This window comes from Gekko japonicus, unplaced genomic scaffold (genome assembly GCF_001447785.1).
Source record: "Gekko japonicus isolate JY-2015 unplaced genomic scaffold, Gekko_japonicus_V1.1 scaffold2278, whole genome shotgun sequence".
NCBI classification, from domain to species: Eukaryota; Metazoa; Chordata; class Lepidosauria; order Squamata; family Gekkonidae; genus Gekko; species Gekko japonicus.
Window position 1 is genome coordinate 221,642 of NW_015171573.1, and position 26,065 is coordinate 247,706.

Consider the following 26,065-nt stretch of genomic DNA (forward strand, 5'->3'; position numbering starts at 1 on the left):
AATGCGGCCTACAAGATCATTCCTTCACACAAGTCATGAACACTTTGAATCTCCAGTACATTACATCATATTTAAAATACTGCAGAAATGAACTACATACCTCACCAAGTCCCTTTCTGTTGGTACCTGCTTTGAGAAAAGAGTGCCTATCGTACAAAAGATACCTCAGTGGGCAGCCAAAGTAATTCTAGTTAATTGATCAAAAGGCGGGTCAATTTAACATTTCATTGACAGCCTGACAGCTTACGTCGGGATAATTCGCTGTTTTCTTGAAGTGACTTTCCGGCGGCAGCTCAAATTCTGGATGGTCAATCTGAGAAAGAAAGATCAAGAAGGACTGAACAACACCAGTCGTATTAGCAGTGGGATATATCAGTAAAGGAAGAAGCAGGTAACCGGGGGGCAGGGGGGATGGTGCCAGTGAGGCAGCAGAAAGAGGCAAATATTGTGGATATTAAACTCTGTGGTAATCCTTCCCATAGAGAGAAACCAAGCCTGAAGAAGGATGAGGTCATTCTTGAGTTTATGACTGGGATTTTTTTTTTAGAATCTTTTTTAAAAATAATATTGATAATTATTTGAGGTAAATCATCATTGGTGGAAAAGTGCCATCAAGTTGCAGCTGACATACAGTGACCCCTTTAGGTTTTAACAGCAAGAGACAAGCAGAGGTGGTTTGCCCTTGCCTGCCTCTGCATTTTTGTTGTTGTTCAGTCGCACAGTCGAGTCCGACTCTTCGCGACCCCATGGACCAGCTCCCGCCAGGCCTTCCGGTCTTCCGCCGTCCTCTGAAGTTTGCTCAATTTCATGTCCGTTGCATCTATGACACTGTCTAACCCTCTCATCCATTGCCGTCCCCGTCTTCTTTGACCTTCAATCTTTCCCGGCATCAGGGTCTTCTCCAGTGAGTGCTCCCTTCTCATTGGGTGGCCAAAGTATTTGAGTTTCAGTTTCATTATCTGGCCTTCCAGGGAACAGTCAGGCCTCGGGGGTCTCCCATCCAAGTACTAACTAGGTCCAACCTTGCTTAACTTCATGAAATCCGACAACATTGGGTTAGCCTGGGCCATCCAAAGTCAGTCCCCCTGACTCTGACCTGGCTAGAAACGCTTTCCCACCAGCTCTTGTCTTTGCTTCTGCATTTCCTGTAGGCAGACGCCCTCAACTTCAGATGCTGTTTCCTGACAGAGAGGATGTTTACTTGTAGTGCTATCGCTTGTGGGAATGGGGGATTTTTTTTCGTCATTCCAATTTGATAAGAAGCTCAACAAAACTTCTCCAAAACACTCACGTTATGCCAAGCTCTTGACCCTTTCCTTTCGGAATGAAATACAGTCAGCAGAAGGGGGGGGAAGAAGGGAGTCAGAGTTGCTGTAGCAGGGGAAGGCGGGTTAACCCTGTCCTAGCCATTCTACCACTTTCTTCAAAACAGCCACTGAAGATGCTATTTGTCATGGGGAGGATAAAAGGCAGGTTCCTGTGCTGTACCTGCCTCCCACCCACCACCCACCATGCCTGCTGCAACTAACCGCAGCATTAGAGAGGGCAAATTTGAACGTGGAAGCATTGGGGGGGGGGTTAACCTCCCTGTTCCCCAGTGGCATGGCCCCGTTTCCATTCAGTGTGCCCACCATGGGTGCTGTGAAGCAAGCCCCCCCCTCAAAAAAGATGGATCATTTGATTGCTCAGCTCCTGTAGAAAGTGCCGCTCGGTCCTGAAAGAACTCCCAGTATTTTTACTAAGTTGAGTCAAGGAAATATGACTCTTGCAATGATTTGTCGCTTTCAGAGCTGCTAAACTGCAACAGCAGGCCCTTAAAAAAAAAATACAATTAAGCACAAAAGCAAAGAAAAGGTAAAAATTTTCATGTTTTGGTAAACAGGAAAAAACACTCGTGTCTAGATGATCCAATCTGAATTGCCTCTGGCCAGACAGAACCTGTAATGTACAGAGTTGTGTTTTGTTCTCTTTTAATTAAGGACAATCATTTTTTTTTTAATTTATTTACTTCATTTATAAAGGTAAAGGTTCCCTTGCTTGAAAGCCAGTCGACTCCGACTCTAGGGTTGCGGTGCTCATCTCTGTTTCAAAGCCGAAGAGCCAGCGCTGTCCGAAGACGTTTCCGTGGTCATGTGGCCAGCATGACTAAACACCAAGGCGCACGGAACGCTGTTACCTTCCCACCGAAGTGGTGCCTATTTATCTACTTGCAATTTCTTGCTTTCAAACTGCTAGGTTGGCAGGAGCTGGAACTAGAGACGGAAGCTCACTCCATCATGCGGCACCCGGGTCTCGAATTGTTGAACCACTGACCTTTCACAGCCTGCAGTTCAGCGTCCTAACCACTTGAGCCACCACAGCTCCTACTTCATTTATACCCTGCCTTTTTCTCTAATGGGGACCCAAAGCAGCTTACAGGCTTCTTCCCTCCTCCATTTTATCCTCACAACAACCCTGTGAGGTAGGATAGGCTGAGAGTGTAACTGGCCCAAGACCACCCAGCGAGCTCCCATGGCAGACTGGGGATTCGAACCTGGGTCTTCCAAATCCTTTGCCGGCACTCTGACTACTCCACCTCACTGGCTGTCAACCACACACCCTCTCTATTCACAACATATGGATCCTGTTGCCAGGAGAGGGGAGAACAATCCACCATCTGTATCGCTATTTGCTTTTGCTTTGATTTCGATTCTGAATGTTATGATACCCGACTGTCTTCCTCGCCCCAGTTCTTGCAGTGTCCTTGCTCACCCTTCTGCCTTCCTCCTTGCATCCCAGCTACAGCCGCTTTTGGGCAGAGCTTGTAGACTCTGGCTCTGAGGAGGCTCTCCTGTGCTCTTTGGATGAAACCCTATTCCTACAGCATGGTTTAGGACACCTGCTTCCCTGCCCACCATCTGCCCAGTGCTCAGTCCCAGTTCGGGTTGCCATCATCTCTCACTTCAGCACTCGGCCTGCACCGTGGCTTGCAGGCCAGTGTGGACAGCCAGAGGGTTCCAGATGGAGTGCAAAGATGCACCTAGGGATCCTCTGGAATTACAGCTCACCTCCAGACCAGAGAGAACAATTCCCCTGGAGAAAATAGATGCTTTGGAGGATGAACTGTATGGCACTGTACCCCACTAAAGTCCCTGTCCTCCCCAGGCTCCATCGCCAAATCTCCAGAAGCTTCTCAACCTCAATCTGGCAACCCTACCCGCCCCCCATCCCCAGCAGTGGCCGGGGGGGGGGGCTGGCAACCCTAGAGCCAGGGGGAGGAAAGAGGGAAGGTTGTTATCTCCTCAGGCTCAAGGATGAAACCAATGGAAGTAACAATCAAGTGCAAGCCAGCAGCTGCAGGTACTACAGCAAAACGCCTTGAGCGACCACTGCGTCTGTGTAATATGAAAGGCCTAGTTCTCGCTGATTCTGACTTGGGTTTGTACAGCTTCAAGCTGCAAAAATGGGTTTACAATCAGTAAATATCCTTTTCACACATACCCAAGCTCTTAGCACATAGAAAAATGGTGTATAAAGGTGACTGTCCCCCCCAGACTCCATCCCCATATAGCCAGGAGTTTCCCAACCTGGGGCTGGCAACCCAACAGCCCTCCACCCCTTGCCGGTGGCCAGAGAGGACTTGGCAACCCTGAGTGGCCTGATGGCCCAACTCTTTATAAGGCAGTTCCTTGGCTTGTGCACTACTCAGAGTTGGCATCAGCATACCCCAAAGAGAGCCAGTTTGGTGTAGTGGTTAAGAGCAGCCGACTCTAATCTGGAGAACCAGGTTCTATTCCCCACTTCCCCACTTGAAGCTAGTTGTCATAGCACTCTAGGCCTAAAAATAAGTCATAGCACTCTAGGCCTAAAAATAAGCATAGCTCGCCACCTAGTGGTGCCGAAAAAGAGCTACAGCTTTGGCAGCCAAACAATCCCTCCCGGGATCTCCTACTGGCTATTCCACACACAATGCCATACGATAATTAATTATGGGTGGGCTGGAAGGAAGGGCGGAATGGGGTTCCTGATGGCGGCTAGAAGAGGCGAAGGGACCCCTGCACATACTCTGCTTGGAACCAGCTGTGGAGCTACTACAATTAAACTTACTGATTGAAGTCAGCAGCTGTTGCCTTCCCCATTCTGCCTACCATTGCTTGCCTTTGGGTGTTCTCAGGGGTCATTTCCTGCAGGAGTGCACAGGAGCGGAGCTCCGGCAGTAAAGAGCCCAGGGGGCAGGCACATACAACAAGCCCGCCCCCTGCTCCCAGCAGCCAAGGGCCACGAGGAGCAAGAAGCAGCCAGGTAAGTTGCAGTGGGTGTTGCCTTCTGACACACTTCTGGTGATGTCAGGGTGTGTGGCATATGCAAATAAGTTATGCTAATGCGCTCCTGCGCCTCTTTTTCTACAAAATGACCCCTGGGTGTTCTTACCTGGATAATGTTGGTGCTTGGATCGGAGGAGCTGGGTCCCACGTAGGCTTTAAAGAAGGGGAATGTGTTGTATCTTTTCATGAGTCTCTGAAGAGTCAGGTTGAAGTCTCTCTCTCTCCAGGAGCCTGTGATGCTCCATCCGCCAACCTGAAAGAACCAAACACGAATCTGGATTGTCGAGATCTGGTGCGGTGCTGTTGCTAAGAACGCGATCTCTGAGCCGGGAAGCGCCCCTTCAGGCCTTGCCTTGGCCAAGGAATAGCGATTATCCTGTGGTTCTCTGTTGCCCCAAGTGAGCAAGGATGTAGACTTTCCAATTTCCCGGGGGGGGGGGCTGGGGCTGGGCCAGAGGCATTGCTTTGCAGGGTGGCTCCCGGGGGAGGCTGAGCACCTTCCTGAAAATTTCGGCGGGGACTAACGCCCCGCCGCCCCCACGAAGATTATGCCTATGAGCACCGAAGATTCACACACAATCGTTTTCATGTGAAGAGTTATCTTTTAACTCCGGAACGACCTTATGGAGGCTGCATTGCAAGTGGGAGAGGGAGTAGGAAAGCTAGTGTTTCGTTAGAAAGTTTGCTCCGAAATTAAATGGGACATGAAGTCCCTTAGCAGGAGATGTTGGGGTCCATGTCTACTGACCTGGTAACCACCAGTAAAAGATGGGTTTGGGATGGGATTTGCATGTAGAGTGTGGAAACACGAACAGAGACAGAAATAGTAGAGTAACACACAGTCCTTCATTTCCACTTTGATTTGGGGAAACCATCCCAATCCAAGATGAAAGGCAGTGGCACAGCAATATATGAAAACAAGAAAAAGATCACTGTGCCCAAATTTTAACACCAATAATCAATGAATTTAATAACAGTAAGACATATAAAGTACTCAGAAGTACTTTATATGTCTTACTATTATTAAATTCATTGATTATTGGTGTTAAAATTTGGGCGCGGGCATTTTTTTTCTTGGTCTTTCTACTGGACAGGGCTCCCACCAGGCAAAACAATGGTTACAATACAGTGGGTGTGTTGGAGTATTGCAAGTTCACACACTGATGTCATGAAAGAGTTAACCTGTTTCTTTGTGTACGCTAATTGCTAGTTAGTTAGACTTAGAACCAATGAGCTGTCCTGCATGTCGTTCCCACCAGAGAAAAGGAAGTCCTATGCATAATGAAGTGACCTTTAGCCTGGCTATTGGTCAATTCATAGTTGGGTGATGTTTCCCCGAGATTTTGCACGTAGGCATTTTGGGGTTTCTTCTTCCTCCCTTTGTTTTTAGATTAGCGTGTGAGGCTCCATCTTGGAGTAAACAACAGCTAGGAAAATGTAGCGTAGTTAGCTAGACTGCTTATTGTTTTATTCCTTCATGTAACTTTTCTTTTAGCTAATTTAACATGTGTGTGCTGTGTGGTTTTTACTCTGCTAAAATATCCAACAGGGTGGGGTCAGCCATGGCACTACGCACTTTAAACATTGGCAGTGTAAGGGGACTGTCATGCACTATTAATGCTACATTTATCATTGAAACTGTACATTCCCATGCAAGTCAACAAATAGGCTCCCATTATCACGACAAGGTATACAGATAGGCGTGCAGTTACACCTGGATTATGACATGTGAATTTGCCTCCACATGGAATATACATGGTTGTGTAATCTGGATTGTGCTCTACAGATGAAAATTAGTTCCTGGTTTGCACATACCCAACATCCCTTCTTTTACCCTACCATTCACGGCAATACCAGTGATGAATGCTGAAAAAGAAACTGTGCTTCTGAGGAGGCATCAGGTGATATGAAGTTCCGCCTGTGGTGTTAAGATTTATGACGGCCCATCCACACTTGAATCCACTTGCTATTGCAGTGGTAGGCATGTGTGAACTCAGCCTGTAAGTTATGAAGACAAAAGGCAATAAGGGAGTTCTAAAAACTACCTTATACCAGAGGCTGTGAGTCATCACAGTAACATCTGCAATAACCTAACATGTTGTGATAGACTGTGCTTTGAAAACTCATAAAAGTGATAGACTGTGAAGGGTTAATGCCAAAGAGCCTTTGAGTTACAGGTTGCTCAAATGAATTTCATTGGATAGCGTCAGTTTGGAAGAAAGAGTTGGGAATTGGCTGTGGAAGAGAACACAATTTGCTGACTGAGGACTGTGAGGGTGGCAAGGAGGAGGAGGAGGATCAGATCACAAAAAGAGATAGAGCTTCTAGTTTAGAGAAGTGATTCCCTGCCCAGTTGAAAAGGGAGATAGCTCTAAAGAGTGGAGTGATCCCTGGTTTGTTTAGAGAGAAGGATCTGGAGTACTTGGTATTGTATCCCTGCCTTCTGAAACTTGAAGAGTCAGTTACACTCAAGAACTTATACTGCAGCGTTTAGCAGACAATGAAATAAAGCCTCTCCTCTCAAAGATTCAAAGACCTTGTGAAAAGCTTAGAACTCTTCCTTGCTGGAAACATATGAACTGAAGTTTGTGAAATTACTGAGTTAGGAACGTTCATATTCGTGGCAGAGAAAATGCTGACGAGCAATAAATTTCCAACAATGTACTTCACAGAATAATATAAATAACAATGTCATGTTCCTGTCCCCCAAAGATCTTACAAACTAAGTTTCGACAAGGAGAGAGACAACAAAGGATGCCAGAGGATGTAGTGAGTGGAGAAACCATGGGGGTGGAGGTAGGGGGATGAACGTGTGACATATGATGCTGCTTTACACTGAATCAGATCTTTCAGTCCATCAAGGTCAGTATTGTCTACTCAGACTGGCAGCAACTCTCCAGGTTCTCAGGCAGAGATCTTTCCCATCGCCTACTACCTGATCCCTTTAACTGGAAATACTGGGGATTGAACCAGGACCTTCTGCATACTAAGCAGATGTTCAGCCACTGAACCATGGCTCCTCCCCTAACAGAAAATGCAGGCAAAAAGACAGGGTAGGACATCGGGCACCTATCAACAAGGAAGAGGGATACAGCATAGCAAACCATCACCAGCAATGGTCTGAGATACACTGCTATCAATTCTGAACAAAATTAACACAGCTATGCCACTGCGGGTTTTTCCCCTGCTGCTAATATGAGATTATTTCTGAAGAAAGTGGGTCAAGATATGATAGTGTCTGTCTGTACATGCATAGGGCCGCGCGTGCGCATTTTTGTGTGTGGCGATCACCTCATTTATGAGCTCCTTCAAGGGCTGAGCACCTTGCGCTTCAATCCGTTCTGTATTCATGCACGAGCTGTAAAAACGTCTGGCTTTCTCCTTCACTGAACTGTTGGTCCCAAGCGGTTGCTCCTCTGGAGAAGGCGAGGCAGGTAATAAAAAAGAAAAATGGCCGGGGGTTAAGAAGCGCTCTATATAACAAAGTGATTTGGGAGAGGGAAAAGACAAGATAACACAAGGAAACGCCATTGCAGTCAATTGGAACTAGAAGTAGATTTATCGTTAGACTATGGCCTCGATCTAATTCTAGGGTTAGGGTTTCTTACAGTCCATAGCCCCTGCATGGAGTGTCCACATTAGACAGATCCATTGGGCTCTAAGAGGACTACATAGACTTCCATGATGGGCATCCATGCACAGATGTCTCGTACTCAGCTGGGGCACATCTGGGATTGGGAATGAGGACACATTCCTCATTCAACACTACAAAATTAACTTTAGCTGTTGTGCAGCACAGAAAGGTGCTGTAGTTACGGAAATCTTGATAATGTTTGGCATACAAGATCCCAGTCAACCCTTTGAGGGAAAAGTGGAGATTTCCAGGAAAATGTTATTAGCCCTGCACAACACATGCATTAACTGGGCTGCAGGGAAAGGGTGCCATAGCAAAATAAAGGGACAGGAGCCCAGTTTTCACATTAATTTTTTTATACGGTGATATTTCCCCCCTGCCACCCCCCGCCCCACCCCCAGTTATTTCTGTACGGTGAACATGTCTTCTGAGTGTGGCTAAATATGGAGAGACCCTGGTACAAATCATTTCAGAAAGATCCACTCAAAAACGCCGAGGGGGGGGGGGCGGCTATTTGCGCCGTCGCATTCCGATGCGCTATTATGCGATCAGACGCGACGGCAGCTTCCCCGCAGCAAAGAGGACGACGGGGGAGGAAGCCGCGCACCGGCGCGATCTCACCGGGAGGCTTCCGTAGGCGGCCCGTGGCAAAGCGTTTGCTAGTACATGCGGTGTGCTAGTTTTTTACTGCGCGGCTTCGGCGGCTTGCCACGGGGTCGCCACGGGAGTGCTACGCCTCCCAGATGTTCCCGTGTGATCGCGCCCGGATACTCCGCGGGACTCCCGTGCCTTCAGCGGGGCAAATGCTCCATGTGACCGGGGCCATAATGTATTTATTTATTTGCTGTTGTAGTGACACAGGTCAGTCTTAAACTTATTTATTTATTTATTATTGGGTTTTAACCACCCTCCCCCACCAGAGCAGGGCTCAGAGCTGTGTACAATCTGATAATTCATACAACCCAGAATTAAAACTATAAAAGGCCAGTAAAACACAGTAATTAACCTAAAAGATGGCGTTAAAGTTTCAACAGTGCCACTGCCTCACAAGGTGTGTGTGTGTGTGTGCCAGAGTATGCAAACGTTGCCGTCCTCAATCAAATGCCTGGCGGAACATCTCTGCCTTACCGGCCCTGTGGAACTGCAGAAGGTAACACAGGGCATGGATGTTATCTGGCAGAGAGTTCCACCAGGTTTTCCGCCCTGGCTCTAGTTGAGGACAGCCAGACATCCCTCAGGCCAGGGACCATCAGCAAATTCTGGTCTGCCAAGCACAACACTCTTCTGGGGGTATACCGGAAGCTGCGGTCCCGAAGATACTTAAACGTCATGCTGCAATGGCTTGTTTTCTGCAGACGTTTCTGGGCTTAGCAGCAGCCATTGGTCTCTTCTCCCTACCTAAGAGCCTCTTCACGATCAGCTGGTTTTCTTCCAAAAGGACGTCAAAGACGTTCGCCAACGGCACGTTTGTCCCCTGCGTGTGGTTGGCTTCCCAGTTGCCGCACGTGTAGCTGAAGAAATCGTCACAAGGGTCCACGGTACCATTACGAGCTGCCAGCAACTTTGTCACGAGCGCCAGACACTCCGCAGTGTTGCAGGTTTCTGAAGTAACACAGAAATGGTGATTAGCAGGGTGCAGACAACAGCGGAAACTGGAAAATAAGAATGGGCTAAAGGAGACCACCAAGAGATGCCATACGTATCTTGCCTTTGTTACAGAGTGCTCGTTCGACAAATGATTGTAACTGGCTACAAGACAAAACTTTGGGACCTGTTGGTCACTTTGTGCAACCTTTGACACTCAAAACAATTGAGGGAAATTCATCACAGTGAATCTGGGTGGACTGTTAACTCAGCAGAGTCCTGATGGTGCAGAAAGGGAATTGTCGTAACACATCTGCCACCCACTTCAAGTCCCCACTTATATTAAAGATTTCCTTGCTCGAAGGCCAGTCGAACCCGACTCTAGGGTTGCGGTGCTCATCTCCGAGCAAGGGAACCTTTACCTTTAAAGAAGACCGCCCAGAGATGCCATATGTATCTTGCCTTTGTTACAGAGTGCTCGTTCGACAAATGATTGTAACTGGCTACAAGACAAAACTTTGGGACCTGTTGGTCACTTTGTGCAACCTTTGACACTCAAAACAATTGAGGGAAATTCATCACAGTGAATCTGGGTGGACTGTTAACTCAGCAGAGTCCTGATGGTGCAGAAAGGGAATTGTCGTAACACATCTGCCACCCACTTCAAGTCCCCACTTATATTAAAGATTTCCTTGCTCGAAGGCCAGTCGAACCCGACTCTAGGGTTGCGGTGCTCATCTCCGTTTCAAAGCCGAAGAGCCAGCGCTGTCCAAAGACGTTTCCGTGGTCATGTGGCCGGCACGACTAAACACCAAGGCGCACAGAACGCTGTTCCCTTCCCACCGAAGTGGTACCTATTTATCTACTAGCAATTTCTTGCTTTCGAACTGCTAGGTTGGCAGGAGCTGGAATTAGAGATGGGAGCTCACTCCGTCACGCGGAACCCAGGTCTCAAACTGCTGAACTACTGACTTTCCACAGCCTGCAGTTCAGCATCTTAACCACTTGAGCCTCCGCAGCTCCACTTATATTACCATGACTTATTTGTGTAAATCTAGCAGGGGCGGTTTGTTCGATGAATCACCAGAGGTTATGATGACCACCAAAAACAGAATACGAAGAATGGGGCTGTGGAACAGGTAGAAAGTTCTAGCCTTGGTCCCTTAGCAACACAAGTGGAGTTGCACCAAAAGAAGAGAACTTGCCTGCCTGTCATAGACTGGGATGTTAGTTCGTCCTTAGGGGGAGAACCTTATGACTTTGAGGAGAAGGAGACTGGGGTCCGGAAATTGACCCAGGAGATAGAATCCATTCAGTCTTCTGCTATAAATGAGAATCTATGGGCTGGGAAGGGGTCAGCAAGAATAGCAAAGGTTAAACACGACTGCAAGTTGCATCGTCTTATCTCCAGTCTTTTCTTTAGCCATTGGGCCCATCTGATTGTTCTGGGCATCAGCTTGACAGAGAGGAACTCATCAAGTCCTTCAAGCGGTAATTGGTTTCAGAGTTCTTGCTTGGAACTTGAGGAAGGGAAAGGACAGGGCACACAGACTCCTTGAGAGATTCCCTCCACTAATGGATAATTCACAGACTTCCAGCACCTCTGTCACGCATGCACACACACACGCAACTCCTGATCTGGTCTAGACACTTAGGCAGGGCTATTTTTGGGCAGGAACCTACAGAAACAGAGTTCCGACTGGCTCCCGAGTTGGCCACGCCCAACAGCAGGAACTCATTAGGATTGGCTACATTAGGGGTGTGTGGCCTAACATGCAAAGGAGTTCCTGCTACAAAAAAAGCCCTGGGTTTTGACCACAAACAAGGTAAACAGAATAAGAAGAGGCCATGGTCATCCGAGGGAAAACTCTATGGTTTTCCCTCAGATGGTCGTGGCCCCGCCCCAGCGTGCCCAGCGTGATCACGAGAAAGAGCCGGGAGTCCCAGCGTGCCCAGCGTGATCACGGGAAAGAGCTGGGAGTCCCAGTGTGCCCAGCGTGATCACGGGAAAGAGCCGGGAGTCCCAGCATGCCCAGCGTGATCACGGGAAAGAGCTGGGAGTCCCCCGCTCCAGCGAAAGGTAAGACTTGGCAACTCTAGGTTTGGAGGAGGGACCTGAGTGCGGTATAATGCCATCGTGTTCACCCGCCAAGGCAGCCACTGTCTCTATTTCTGTAGTCTGGAGATCACTTGTAATTCTGGGAGATCTCCAGGACACACCCAACTCAGCCCCTAAAGTACTGGTTGTTGTTGTTTCCACAGGTCCTGGAAGCATTTGCAGGTTCCTGAAGCATGGATTAATTCTGGGAGATCTCCAGGCCACACCCAACTCAGGCCCTAAAGCACTGGTTGTTGTTGTTTCCACAGGTCCTGGAAGCATTTGCAGGTTCCTGACACATGGGAGGGGCTGTGGCTCAGAGACAGAGCACCTGCTTGGCATGCAGAAGGTCCCAGGTTCAGTCCCAGGCATCTCCAATTAATGTGACCCAGACAGTAGGTGATGTGAAAGACCTCTGCATAAAACCCTGGAGAACCTGAGTAGACAGTACTGACTATGATGGACCCAAGGGTCTGATTCAGTATAAGGCAGCTTCATGTCCCAACCAGTGTTCCCTCTAAGCAATGTTCCCTCTAAGCTGTGGAGTCTTTTTTAACCTCCGGCTCACACATTTTTGTCTTCGCTCAGGGAGGATGGCGAGCTGGAGGCTAAAAAACTGTGAGCTAGCTCACCCTAACTCATCTTAGAGGGAACACTGCCTCTAAGCTGAGTTAGTGTGAGTTAGCTCACAGTATTTTAGTCTCCGGCTCACACGTTTTCGTCTTCGCTCAGGAAGGATGGCTCCAGAGCAAACTGATTTATGCAGCAGTCAAATCGCTCGCTCACAACTTTAATGCCGGTAGCTCAGATAGTAGAATTTTTGCTCACAAGACTCCACAGCTTAGAGGAAGCATTGGTCCCAACCCCCCTCAAACTTAAAAAATAAAGGAGCTTTCATTGGGTCTATTTCATCCAAGACAGTGTCTGCATTACTGATTGCCTCTGTCTGAAAGAGAAAGAACAAGGGATTTAGGGGGTTATGGGAAATCCCTCAAATGGGCAAGGCAAGGCAGGAAGGAATGTTCTAATACCCGGGCCACAGGTGAAGGCGGTGAAGAAAATGAGGAGCACGAGTCCAAGCACAGCACTGAACAGCACAGCAAGGAGGAGCAAGATTTTTCCTCGGCGACATCTCCGTTTCGAGTCCCTTCCTGAGGCCTCCTCATAGGTCTGGAATCGGAGAAGATAAAGCACGTGAAAACAGAAACGTCCCTTATCCCCAGACTCAAGTTAACAGGTTGTGGAATCAAAGACTGTCCATGATACTGAGATTTCAAAACAGCCATGGGTGACAAGTACCATCTGCACAAGCTCAAAGCCCCTTTCAGATATTAAATTTTGGTCACGCCAACCACACATAATGGGAACACGTGCCACCCACAATCCTCCCAATACGCACAGTTGTCGTGTTGTGAGAACAGGGCCATAGTAACTGTTAAGTCGTTCACTTAACAAAGTAGTCGGAGAGTGATTCAGCAAGAACACAGCTTTATTCTTCAACTCGAACACAACTCCAACACGGATCAACATCTGATAGCCAGAACAGCCTTTACATTGCAGCTGTCCTGCTTTTAAACATTCCCGGCTAAAGTAGCCACACCCACTGTACAAATATCAACCTATAAGGTTGCCGAGATAAGGTCCAATCATATTAGTTCCCGCTCAGGGAGCTTGCTTGAAGTGATTGGCTTGTTACTTCCTGGGCTAGCAACACTATTGGATGGATTTGGATCCTAGCCCAGGACGAAGCTTAACATTACAGTTCAGTTAGATGTTTCACAACATGTCATGCATTCAAGGCAGCTTTGAATACACTACAGTAACCTGCTAAAGCTGGCAGCTGGTCTGTGGCATGGGCCAGTTTACAACTGAAAGCCTGTTGAAATGAGATAGACTTCTCTCTTGGGATATTGTCCTCAATCCCTTCACAAGCCCCTAACCTTCTGTTTCTCTAAAGTAATATGGGATAGCTGCTCTATCTCTGCTTCTTTATTGGCCCCTGAGCCCAGGTACCTATACAATAGATATTGAGGTTCTTTTCTTTCCCAAGGTGATGCCTAAGTATCTAACTATTCTCCTGGTTAGGGCTACCATTCAAGCAAGTGATCACGATGACAAATCTCATTTTAAGCACCTCTACTATTTAAGCTGGGATAATTGCGACTAACGAGGAATAGTCCTAACCCTCCAATCCAAAATGAGGACATTTGCATCAATTTTTTAAAAAGAGCCCAAAAGAGGATGACACACAAAAAAAAGAGGATCGTGCATATCTGGTAACCGTGAGAACTGCAGGTAGCACATGTTCCCACTATGCATGGTTGGTACGTCAAAATAAAATCTCTGAAAAGAGCTTGTGTACACCCCCGATCTGTGGCATATGTGAATGAGCCATTGCCCATTCAGCGAAGACCCATCAGGAATTACCAAGTCTGTGTTTGTGAACTGGGCCTGTGTTTTTCATGGGTAATTGCACCAACTAAAGGGGGGGGGGATGAAGTGCATTAAACAAGCAAAAATGAAACCGCAAAGATTTCACAACACTGTGATAGTGGATGGACTTGCTAGGGTTGCCAAGCTCCAGGTGGGGTCTGGAGTTCTCCAGGAATTACAATTCATCTTCAGATGGCAGAAATCAGGTTTGGAGAGTAAATTCTGGCATCACATTGACCTCCCTAAACTCCTAAACTCTACCTGTCCCAGGTGTCTCCCTGAAATCTCCAGAAATTTCCCAAGTTGGAGTTGGCAACCCAGACTGGCAATTCTAAGCATGTATACTTGGAAGTAAATCCCATGTTAGTCAATGGGCTTTACTCCCTGGAGAGTGTACTTGGGACTGCAACCTACATCACGTTTTCCCTCGTCAGTTGGCAGGTCTAGCAATAACCTAGGAGACTGTGTTACCTAAGCACAAGATATTCATCTTGGACTCTCTTTGTAAATATAAGTGATGCAAAGTAAGGAATCAAATTAATCATACAGACATATTTTTCCAATCTGGCAAATGAACACAGTGTAACATTCTCAAACATCTGTTGCCTCTTGATAACTAGATGTGGCTGCCACACAATATGTTTCTGTTCTCTGATTGGGCGGCTTCGGGGTGATTCAAGTGTTAACTGGGTGAGCAAGTACCGTCCCCTCAGGCCTGTAACCACTTGCATTTTCACACAGAGAGTCATTTCTGTGAAATGGGCCCACATGAAAATGATACCCTATGCCAAAACTTATCTCCTCGGGACAGAACTACACATTATATGTAGTTCTGTGATAATTTCCCTATACATTTTTTCCAGATTGCAGCCATAGGGAAGATGATTAGGGTTATCAATCTCAAGGTGGGGCTTAGTGTAGTCCCAGAATTATATCTGATCTTCAGACTATAGAGATCAGTTCCCCTGGAGGAAATGGCAACTTCAACCATAGAAAGTAGGAGAAACTGTAACAAGTCCCTCTAAGGTGTGGAGTCTTGTGAGCAAAAATTCTACTTGGTGAGCTCCTGGCTTTAAAGTTGTGAGCCAGCGATTTGGCTACCGCATAAATTAGTTTGCTCTGGAGCCCTCTTTCCTGAGCTTAGACAAAAATGTGTGAGCGGGAAGCTAAAAAACTGTGAGCTAGCTCACACTAACTCAGCTTAGAGGGAACACTGGTAACAGCACTGAAGGCCAGAGGCCTGTTGGGATTGAGAGAGAGAGGTGTGACTGCTGTTGGTAGAGCTGCCAGGTCACCCTGTATATACATCCCTCAGCCTTTGCTCACCACTGCTCATCTAAGCAGCAGGAGGAAGTTGCCTGGTGAGATGTGGGGATGGTGGTGGTGGTGATTTGCATTGCTTGGTGGAATGATGGCACTTTCTGTGCAACCTGGAAGTGATGTCATGTAGATAGGGTTCCCAACTCCAGGTTGGGAAATTCCTGGAGATTTGGGGGGGGGGGAAGCCTAGGGAGGAGGGCTCTTTGTGTAGAAAAAGCCCAGCAGGAACTCATTAGCATATTAGGCCACACCCCTGACAGCACCACTCATTAGCACATTAGGCCACACCTCCATGTTACCAGAAGTGTGCTCATCCAGCCACACCCACCTTTCCCTTCTTATTCTGTTTACCTTGTTTGTTGTCAAAACCCAGGGCCTTTTTTGTAGCAGAAACTCCTTTGCATGTTAGGCCACACACCCCTAATGCAACCAATCCTAATGAGTTTCTGCTATTGGGCGTGGCCTATTATGCTAATGAGTTCTGCTGGGCGTGGCCAACTCAGGAGCCAGCCGGAACTCCGTTCCTGTGCGTTCCTGCCCAAAAATAGCCCTGCTAGGGAGGATGGGGTTTGGGGAGGAGAGGGAACTTGGTAGAGATGTGTTGCCATGGAGTGCCCTCCAAAGCTGCCATTTCCTCCATGGGAACTGATCTCTGCCATCTAGAAGTCACTTGTAATTCCAGGAGATCTCTAGACATCACCTGGAGGTTGGCAGTCATAACCGAGATGATGCTCTAGCATTCTCCCAGAATTGTATGATTCAACCATAGAGTTTGGGGTGAATGGCAGAGTGTCACCCCTGGCATGAAGATGTCACTACTGGGTCACACAGGAAGTGACATCATTACACCATGAACATCAGTTCCCCCCAACTGTAAGTCCCCACCTTCTCCATCTTCCACTAGTTGCCAGGTTAAACCAAAATGTTTTGGGCAAATGCTAGAGCATCACCACCAAAGTGCAATGACATCGTTCTTGGGTCACACCAGAAATGATATCATCACACTGCAGATGCCAATCATGCCCCCCCCCCAAACACACCATAAGACCTTGCCTCCTCCATCTCCTACCAGTTGCCAAGCCGAATCTGTCAACCATACCCAAGTGACATAAGGAGAGAGCGAAATATGGGGGGAGGGGTTAAAATTAAATTTTAATGGGAGGAAGTGACCTCACCAAATGGCGAGAAGTTGTAAAGCTGACCTTTGACCTGGATGTGATACCACAGGACATGATCACTGAGCTCCCCCCCCAAAAAAAACCCCTCCCCCCTCCCCAGGCCATGTCCCCAAATTTCAAGAAACTTCCCAAATCCTGAGTTGATAGCCATGGCTATGATTGAGAAGGAGAGAGACTATTTCCCATTCATGTTTTTTCCTACCAAAAATTGATACCTGCAAGATGTGTTTGCAGCTACTGCAGTGGGGAAATACTGTGGAATTGTGCCAGAAAAACCATCATAGAATAAATGATGCATAACAAGCAAAGAATAAAAGTTAGAATGAAGAAAGATGGAGGAGCGTTTTTGGCTCCAACACAGCATACCACCCAGTCAGCTTTACCTGTAGTGAACCTTGTAGCTAGTATCCTATACGTTTACGGCTGCAAGCCGATGTCTGCTTACCATGAAGTCAGCTGCACTGAACACATTGGGACTTACTTCTGAGTATACACAGCTTCTCGGCCTTCCTCCCCAGTTCTCAGGGTGGCATACTCCCTCACAACAACCCTGTGAGGTGGTTTCAGCTGAGAGACAGTGCCTGGCTCAACCTTCATCACTTAATGGGGATTTGAAACCAAGTTCCCAGACCCCGACTCCACACCGCTGTCTTTGGGATCTCATGTAGGATCAAGCTGCAAGTGCCTTCTGAAAATTAACACTACCATTATCTGTTGTATTCTGTTTATGTCCCACCCTGTCTCCAAGGCCAGAGGCACCTAAACTGCTAAGCATAGTAAGTGTTTTTCAAGGTGTAGCTTCCCCCATGTGCCGAGACTGAATGTCTGCAAAGGGTTCTAGAGTTATCCTGTGCAAATCATTAGGGGCAAAGAAAATTCCAGTGCCGAAGGGCACACAAAGATCATTTTCTTCCTCTCATCCAAAATCCCAGAGATTTTCGGCCAACGCCGTCCTATCTGCCAAACGTACACTCAAAATAAAATGGACAACTTACACAACGAATGAGTTATGCAATCCAGGAGCTGCGAAACATCATCGGCCCTGTGCAACTATCAGCATTCACATTTCATATTAGAAGCGAAAAAGATTTGGAAAAATGTTAGGGAGGGTGGAAAATGAAAGAGACATGAAACCTCTACAGCCCATGTGACCAATTTTGAATCTATAGAAAGCCAAAAAAATATAATCCTATAAATTCACTTGTTTTCAGAAACGCATAACAGCAAATTGTCAATGAAATCCGAGGGATTTCAACAATTGTCGGACCTCCTTGTATTGCATCGCACTAAAAGTTGCTGCTGTTTACTCCTAACATTTCACAGAAGAAAAAACAGGGACTTTTCTGTACACATAATGCTCCCTGTCACATCAGGGACAGTCGCCTGAACTCTCCCCTACCCAATTTCACCATTGCTGAAGGCTGTCTCCCTCCCATACATACTTATTGTTTTAATTTACTTCATTTATATCCCACCTGGTGTCCAAAGCAGCTTACAGGATCATTCTCCCTTCTTCTATTTTATCCTCACAACAACCCTGTGAGGTGGGTTAGGCTGAGAGAGTATGACTGGCCCAAGGTCACCCCGGGAACTTCCATGGCCGAGTGGAGATTTGAACCTGAGCCTCCCACATCCTTGCCCAGCACTCTAATCACTGCACTGTGCTAGCTCTCGTGTTATTCATGTACTCTGCAATAGCCCACCTGGCATGGTTTACCTTTATTGCATTGGCTCAAGGTCATAGCAAACAACGGACACACAAAATCTGCCTGGCGTAGGATTCTCAGGGTTATTTTAAGTAAAGAAGAAGAAGAGAAGAGATTGGATTTATACCCTGCCATTCACTTGGAGTCTCAGAGCGGCTTACAAACTCCTTTCCCTTCCCCTCCCCACAACAGACACCCTGTGAGGTGGGTGGGGTTGAGAGAACTCAGACACAAACGGCTCTTTTTCAAGGACAGCTGTGCCAGAGCTTGTGACTGACCCAAGGTCATCCAGCCAGGTGCAAGCGGAGGAGTGGGGAATGAAACCCGGTTCTCCCAGACACACTTAACCACTACTCCAAACTGGCTCATTGTATTATTGATCCCCGCAATGGATCTGGTTGTGCTCATTACTGTAACCCCACCAAGATACCCTGCATCAGAGGGTAACCTGTTACAGGCACCCTCAACCCTAAAATCAGCCCAGGGTCCCCCAAACATTGCTCCTGAGTCTGTGGACAGCCCCAGAAGGGGACACACGCGCACACGCACAGACACACAAATGAACATGGGAGAGGATGGGGTTTGGGGAGGAGAGGGAACTTGGTAGAGATGTGTTGCCATGGAGTGCCCTCCAAAGCTGCCATTTCCTCCATGGGAACTGATCTCTGCCATCTAGAAGTCACTTGTAATTCCAGGAGATCTCTAGACATCACCTGGAGGTTGGCAGTCATAACCGAGATGATGCTCTAGCATTCTCCCAGAATTGTATGATTCAACCATAGAGTTTTGGGTGAATGGTAGAGTGTCACCCCTGGCGTGCACCCACCTACCTAAGTGATTACGACTGTTCTTGAGGTATTTTTGCTTAGGGGGGAGGGAATTGTAATGTATTCATAGCTGCCATGAGTACAGGAGGCTTTATGTGAATCATCACATAGGGAAGCAATGTTAAGCTTCGTCTTGGACAGAGCATCCTAGTCCAAGACTCACGACCCAATCACATTCAAGCAAGCTGCAAGCGGGAACGTTTGTGATTGGTCCTTATGCGCTCAACCTGATAGGTTGTTATGTGTATAGTGGGAGTGGCTATGTTAGCCGGGAATGTTTAAATACCGGGCAGTTTCAATGGGCAAACTGTTCGGGCTAGGGGTTAAAATTAAATTTTAATGGGAGGAAGTGACCTCACCAAATGGCGAGAAGTTGTAAAGCTGACCTTTGACCTGGATGTGATACCACAGGACATGATCACTGAGCTCCATCCCCAAAAAAAACCCCTCCCCCCTCCCCAGGCCATGTCCCCAAATTTCAAGAAACTTCCCAAATCCTGAGTTGATAGCCATGGCTATGATTGAGAAGGAGAGAGACTATTTCCCATTCATGTTTTTTCCTACCAAAAATTGATACCTGCAAGATGTGTTTGCAGCTACTGAAGTGGGGAAATACTGTGGAATTGTGCCAGAAAAACCATCATAGAATAAATGATGCATAACAAGCAAAGAATAAAAGTTAGAATGAAGAAAGATGGAGGAGCGTTTTTGGCTCCAACACAGCATACCACCCAGTCAGCTTTACCTGTAGTGAACCTTGTAGCTAGTATCCTATACGTTTACGGCTGCAAGCCGATGTCTGCTTACCATGAAGTCAGCTGCACTGAACACATTGGGACTTACTTCTGAGTATACACAGCTTCTCGGCCTTCCTCCCCAGTTCTCAGGGTGGCATACTCCCTCACAACAACCCTGTGAGGTGGTTTCAGCTGAGAGACAGTGCCTGGCTCAACCTTCATCACTTAATGGGGATTTGAAACCAAGTTCCCAGACCCCGACTCCACACCGCTGTCTTTGGGATCTCATGTAGGATCAAGCTGCAAGTGCCTTCTGAAAATTAACACTACCATTATCTGTTGTATTCTGTTTATGTCCCACCCTGTCTCCAAGGCCAGAGGCACCTAAACTGCTAAGCATAGTAAGTGTTTTTCAAGGTGTAGCTTCCCCCATGTGCCGAGACTGAATGTCTGCAAAGGGTTCTAGAGTTATCCTGTGCAAATCATTAGGGGCAAAGAAAATTCCAGTGCCGAAGGGCACACAAAGATCATTTTCTTCCTCTCATCCAAAATCCCAGAGATTTTCGGCCAACGCCGTCCTATCTGCCAAACATACACTCAAAATAAAATGGACAACTTACACAACGAATGAGTTATGCAATCCAGGAGCTGCGAAACATCATCGGCCCTGTGCAACTATCAGCATTCACATTTCATATTAGAAGTGAAAAAGATTTGGAAAAATGTTAGGGAGGGTGGAAAATGAAAGAGACATGAAACCCCTACAGCCCATGTGACCAATTTTGAATCTATAGAAAGCCAAAAAAATATAATCCTATAAATTCACTTGTTTTCAGAAACGCATAACAGCAAATTGTCAATGAAATCCGAGGGATTTCAACAATTGTCGGACCTCCTTGTATTGCATCGCACTAAAAGTTGCTGCTGTTTACTCCTAACATTTCACAGAAGAAAAAACAGGGACTTTTCTGTACACATAATGCTCCCTGTCACATCAGGGACAGTCGCCTGAACTCTCCCCTACCCAATTTCACCATTGCTGAAGGCTGTCTCCCTCCCATACATACTTATTGTTTTAATTTACTTCATTTATATCCCACCTGGTGTCCAAAGCAGCTTACAGGATCATTCTCCCTTCTTCTATTTTATCCTCACAACAACCCTGTGAGGTGGGTTAGGCTGAGAGAGTATGACTGGCCCAAGGTCACCCCGGGAACTTCCATGGCCGAGTGGAGATTTGAACCTGAGCCTCCCACATCCTTGCCCAGCACTCTAATCACTGCACTGTGCTAGCTCTCGTGTTATTCATGTACTCTGCAATAGCCCACCTGGCATGGTTTACCTTTATTGCATTGGCTCAAGGTCATAGCAAACAACGGACACACAAAATCTGCCTGGCGTAGGATTCTCAGGGTTATTTTAAGTAAAGAAGAAGAAGAGAAGAGATTGGATTTATACCCTGCCATTCACTTGGAGTCTCAGAGCGGCTTACAAACTCCTTTCCCTTCCCCTCCCCACAACAGACACCCTGTGAGGTGGGTGGGGTTGAGAGAACTCAGACACAAACGGCTCTTTTTCAAGGACAGCTGTGCCAGAGCTTGTGACTGACCCAAGGTCATCCAGCCAGGTGCAAGCGGAGGAGTGGGGAATGAAACCCGGTTCTCCCAGACACACTTAACCACTACACCAAACTGGCTCATTGTATTATTGAACCCCGCAATGGATCTGGTTGTGCTCATTACTGTAACCCCACCGAGATATCCTGCATCAGAGGGCAACCTGTTACAGGCACCCTCAACCCTAAAATCAGCCCAGGGTCCCCCAAACATTGCTCCTGAGTCTGTGGACAGCCCCAGAAGGGGACACACGCGCACACGCACAGACACACAAATGAACATGGGAGCTTGCCTAAACATGGGCCCTGGAGGCTGTGGAAACAGAACGTGTGTCTTGTCTGCGTGCAATCTGCCTCCCCCCACCCAGGTAAGTATCAATGTTCTCTGCATTCCAGCCCGTCCCCAACAATAAGATCTCCTTTCTCTGAAAACCTCCTTTTGTCCCCCCACCCAGGTAAGTATCAGTGTTCTCTGCATTCCAGCAATAAGATCTCCTGTCTCTGAAAAGCTCCTCTTGCCTTCCTCATGTGTAAATCTCCTTCGACAACATTTCTCTGCAAAACACCTTCATCCGTCCTTTATGGCTACCTTCCTGGATCATACTTCCTTTTAAATATAAACATTTATCTGGGAAACAGATTTATTGTCCTCTTCAGTGTTCCCTCTAAGCTGAGTTAGTGTGAGCTAGCTCACAGTTTCTTAGCCTCCGGCTCACACATTTTTCTCTCAGCTCAGGAAGGAGGGCTCACAGAGCAAACTAATTTATGCAGTAGCCAAATCGCTCACTCACAACTTTAATGCCAGTAGCTCACAAAGTAGAATTTTTGCTCACAGGACCCCACACTTTAGAGGGAGCATTGGTCCTCTTCCTGAGCTATTCTCCGGGTTACCAAAGAGCTATTAACTTTGAAGCATTAGAATGATAGTATCAGCCACCAATACTACACACATCCTCCAGGGTATACCCATGAGGGTGACATCACACCTTTCATTTAAGGTTTGGGAAACCCATAATCAAAAATCAGAAACCTTTTGGTTATTTTGTTCAGACCCATAGCCCTGCCCCTCAGGATACCTTTTATAATCTATAAAAACAGCTGCCTAGGCACAGCTCTGTGTGTCTTTCCTGGGCACCCACTGACAGGACACCCCCAAACTTCATTTGAGCCACTTTCCATGTTCACAGCCTCTTCTCTTTGGACTTGGGCACATCTGGAATGGTAATTTTAACCCCCAAGAACCTCCTATTATTTGTGCTCACTTCTGTATTTCCATAACTTATGTGTATGTTGTAATGTGTATTTTATTTCTGTATGTGTCCATTTTATTAGGACTTCTTTTAATAAAAACAACTGTTTCAGTTAAGCAACTGTTTGGTTATTGAGAGCTCTTTTAAAAGGGAAAGATCACCGTGACCTTCACTAATACTCTATCTCCCGCTGAGGCCTGCCATTTAGCTAAATTCCCCTAGAGACTGAATTCAGCCTCTTAAAATCTAAACTGGTAGGGGTATCATTACAGAATAGTCAAAACTTCTTTAAAAATTATCTGAGGTCCCGGTCACACGGGCCAGAAAAAGCGGGGGGTAAGCGTGGCTGTTTGCCCCGAAGCACAATAACACGCGGCCACCCGATCACATGTCCCGTCGAGGTCCCGTGGTTTGGGGATGAGGTGCCAATCACACGGCTATCCAGCAGTGCGGCAAAGAAGCGGCACAGCGCGATCACAGCAACAATCGCTAGCCGCCGCTCCCATGGCAAATGGGTGTTTGTTTTACCGCAGTTTGTGCGCATGCACCGTTGGGCGCTTTTGCGCATCCTGTGGAGAGTTGGGGGGAAAAACACCCCTTGTTTGCCAAGGAACATTGGCGGGCGCCGGATGCCACAGGAGTCCACCAGAAATGCGATCAGACACCTGCCCTTGCCCCACGGTGTCCGGAAACCAGTACCTCGTAGGTACTAGTTTTTTTTAGTCCGCAACTTCGGTGGGACGCCACGGGATAGCCACGGGAGCACTACGCTTCCCAGATGTCGTGGTATGATCACGCCCGGAAAATCCGCCTATCATCCGTATCTTTAGCGCGGCAAATGCTCCATGTGACCGGGGCCTGAATAAGCCATTACCAGGGGGTGTGGTGAAAGAGCTCCCCTCTGGTGTTGCCATGTGCATGCATTTAAATGCATTTTTGCTAGATTCGCCCACACCTGATTTCAGTGGTCTACACTGCAATCCCTAAGCAGTGTCACCCCCTTCTAAACCCACTGGGTTCAGAGGGAGGTAACTCTGCTTAGGGATTGCAGTGATAACTTCTGTAGATCCAGGGCAAGGGGCAGAAACCTGAAGAACTCTAGTACACATCAGTAAAAACAATGTAGATGGCATCCTGAACACTGCCCCCAAAGGCAAAACAGGGACAGTGTTTTACCAAGGACAGGCAGCATAATATATACTCCATCTGGATAGCTGCAGTGCATGGGCAGGATCCAGACAACTTTCTCATTCAGTCTTCTCCAGTTTATTTATTTATATTCTCATTTATATCCCGCCCGACCCCGCCAGAGCAGGCTCAGGGTGGCTTACACATAGTACAATACAGATTAAAACAATCAAATCCCCAAAGCCATTAAAACAATTCATTAAAACAATACAGTATTAAATATTAAAGTCCTAGCGATGTTATTCCAATATCGTAACAATGGCGTTCCTGCATGAGTGCATACCATAGGGTGCTCATTTCCAGCATTGATTTTACTCGGCGCGCACAGGCTGTCGATAATTCACCAGGAACCGGGCTCTACAGTTGTTACTAGTGATGGTTAGTAGTGATGGTGGCGGCTCCTAAATGCAAGCCTGGTGGAAGAGCTCCATCTTGCAGGCTCCTCTGGCCCACCTACTATGATCTCCAATATAATTTGGGAGGGGGCAGACAAAGAGTCTTTTTCACCAGCAGAAAAGCGGGTTGGCTCCAACCCATTGTCTGCAAATCAAGTCCTAAGAAAAGTTGGGAAACCAATAATGCTACTTTATTATGACAACTTCATATCAATAAATGGCAAATTCAAAGGCCACTGAACAACCGGGAATCTCTAACACTGGCTGTAATTCCAAGACCACTTTCCTGCAGGTAACTGTGCTTACGACTTCACTGTTAAGTTCTAGAGATCATGGGGGACGGGGCAGAAACCCAGAAAAATCTAGCACGTTAGTTAAAAGTGTGTGCAGCATCCTGACTATCTCCCTGAAAGGCAAAATAGGGACAGAATTTTACGAAGGGCAGGTAGCATAAAATATATTGTCGAGCAGACCTGTTTCTGATTGCTCTCTTTGGGAGCAAGGAGCTGAAACCCTTACTAACATCCAGTGCTTCGTTTCTAAAAGGTGAGATGCTACTTGAGAGAGACACCCTCTGATCATCCTTCCTCCTCATCCCAGGGTCATAAGACCTGGTTGTTGTTCTGGGGTGAAGGAACAACTGTTTCAGTTAAGCAACTGTTTGGTTATTGAGAGCTCTTTTAAAGGGAAAGATCGCCGTAAACACTGGTAGCCAGACCTTCACTAATTATCTCTCGCTGAGGCCTGCCATTTAGCTAAATTCCCCTAGAGACTGGATTCAGCCTCTTAAAATCTAAACTGGTTGGGGTAATATTACAGAATAGTCAAAACTTCCTTAAAAATTATCTGAATAAGCCATTACCAGGGGGTGTGGTGAAAGAGCTCCCCTCTGGTGTTGCCAAGGGACTGTCACCTTCATTATCAATTCATATGTTCAGGAGCTGAACTTGCAGTTGAAAGAAAGGCCCCACAAAATTAAGCCCCAGATTCCATCCATCATGAAGCTGGGAGGAAAATTTAGAGGGAAACTGTCATAATTCCCTTCCCAAGATTCATAGCAAGAAGAAATTTTATTGCCACATGTCAGACCAAGGCTGTTCTAAACCACCTGAGTTTCTTCAGAGCAGTAACTAGAGAGAGAGAGAGATGGAGAAATACGCACACAAGATGAGGGATAATATGATTGGGCGAGATTATATAAGGAAAAGACCAAAGCCAGCTACCTGTGGAGAACTCCTCATGTTCACAGCTTTCCTTTGTGAAACTTCTTCTTTTTCTTCCCCTGCTGAGTTCTTCCTTTCTTCCACCTATTCCTCAGGGTCTGACAGGGAATCTCATGTCGGATTACAGACCAAATTGTCCTTTCCTGTTGCAGCTGAAGGCATGAGGGAGGAGGAGACGGGCAGAGAGGCTGGTCAGAATAACATCCTTCAAGCAGAGAGAACTTGGCACCCATTCTACTCCTAAGGCATTCTTTCCTCCTAGTATATACACTTCGCAACCACTTTCTGCTCCCCGGGATGGAACGCCCATTTTTTTTTCTTTAATCCACTTGCTGCCGAGTAGCTCTATCCGCCACACATGATTTTGGAGTCCACAGCCTCTCCCTCCCATAAGGACTCTGGGCACATTTCTCCCCCTCTCTCACTGCCAGGAAATCTTGTTGGGTCGCAAACGGTATTGGCTAGCCATGCCCCCACCAGCCCATGGCTTACACTGTCTCCCTGCTGCACAGTCCCACGGCCAACCCCCCCCCCCCCCCCCCCCCCCCCCCCCCCCCCCCCCCCCCCTCTTTT

At 47.1% G+C, this 26,065-nt stretch overlaps 1 protein-coding gene across 1 annotated transcript in view; it reads right to left on the minus strand.

The window, feature by feature from the left end:
• Positions 1 to 25,581, minus strand: part of LOC107117650 (kell blood group glycoprotein homolog) — a 62,752-nt gene extending 37,171 nt beyond the window's left edge. The window contains exons 1-6 of the mRNA XM_015419806.1: positions 25,493 to 25,581; positions 12,652 to 12,790; positions 9,337 to 9,540; positions 7,596 to 7,720; positions 4,411 to 4,557; positions 248 to 313 (exon numbers count right to left, since the gene is read on the minus strand). Of these exons, the coding sequence (XP_015275292.1) occupies positions 248 to 313; positions 4,411 to 4,557; positions 7,596 to 7,720; positions 9,337 to 9,540; positions 12,652 to 12,790; positions 25,493 to 25,510 (699 nt within the window). The 5' untranslated portion in view covers positions 25,511 to 25,581. The remainder of the gene's footprint in view (positions 1 to 247; positions 314 to 4,410; positions 4,558 to 7,595; positions 7,721 to 9,336; positions 9,541 to 12,651; positions 12,791 to 25,492) is intronic.
• Positions 25,582 to 26,065: the final 484 nt, after the last annotated feature.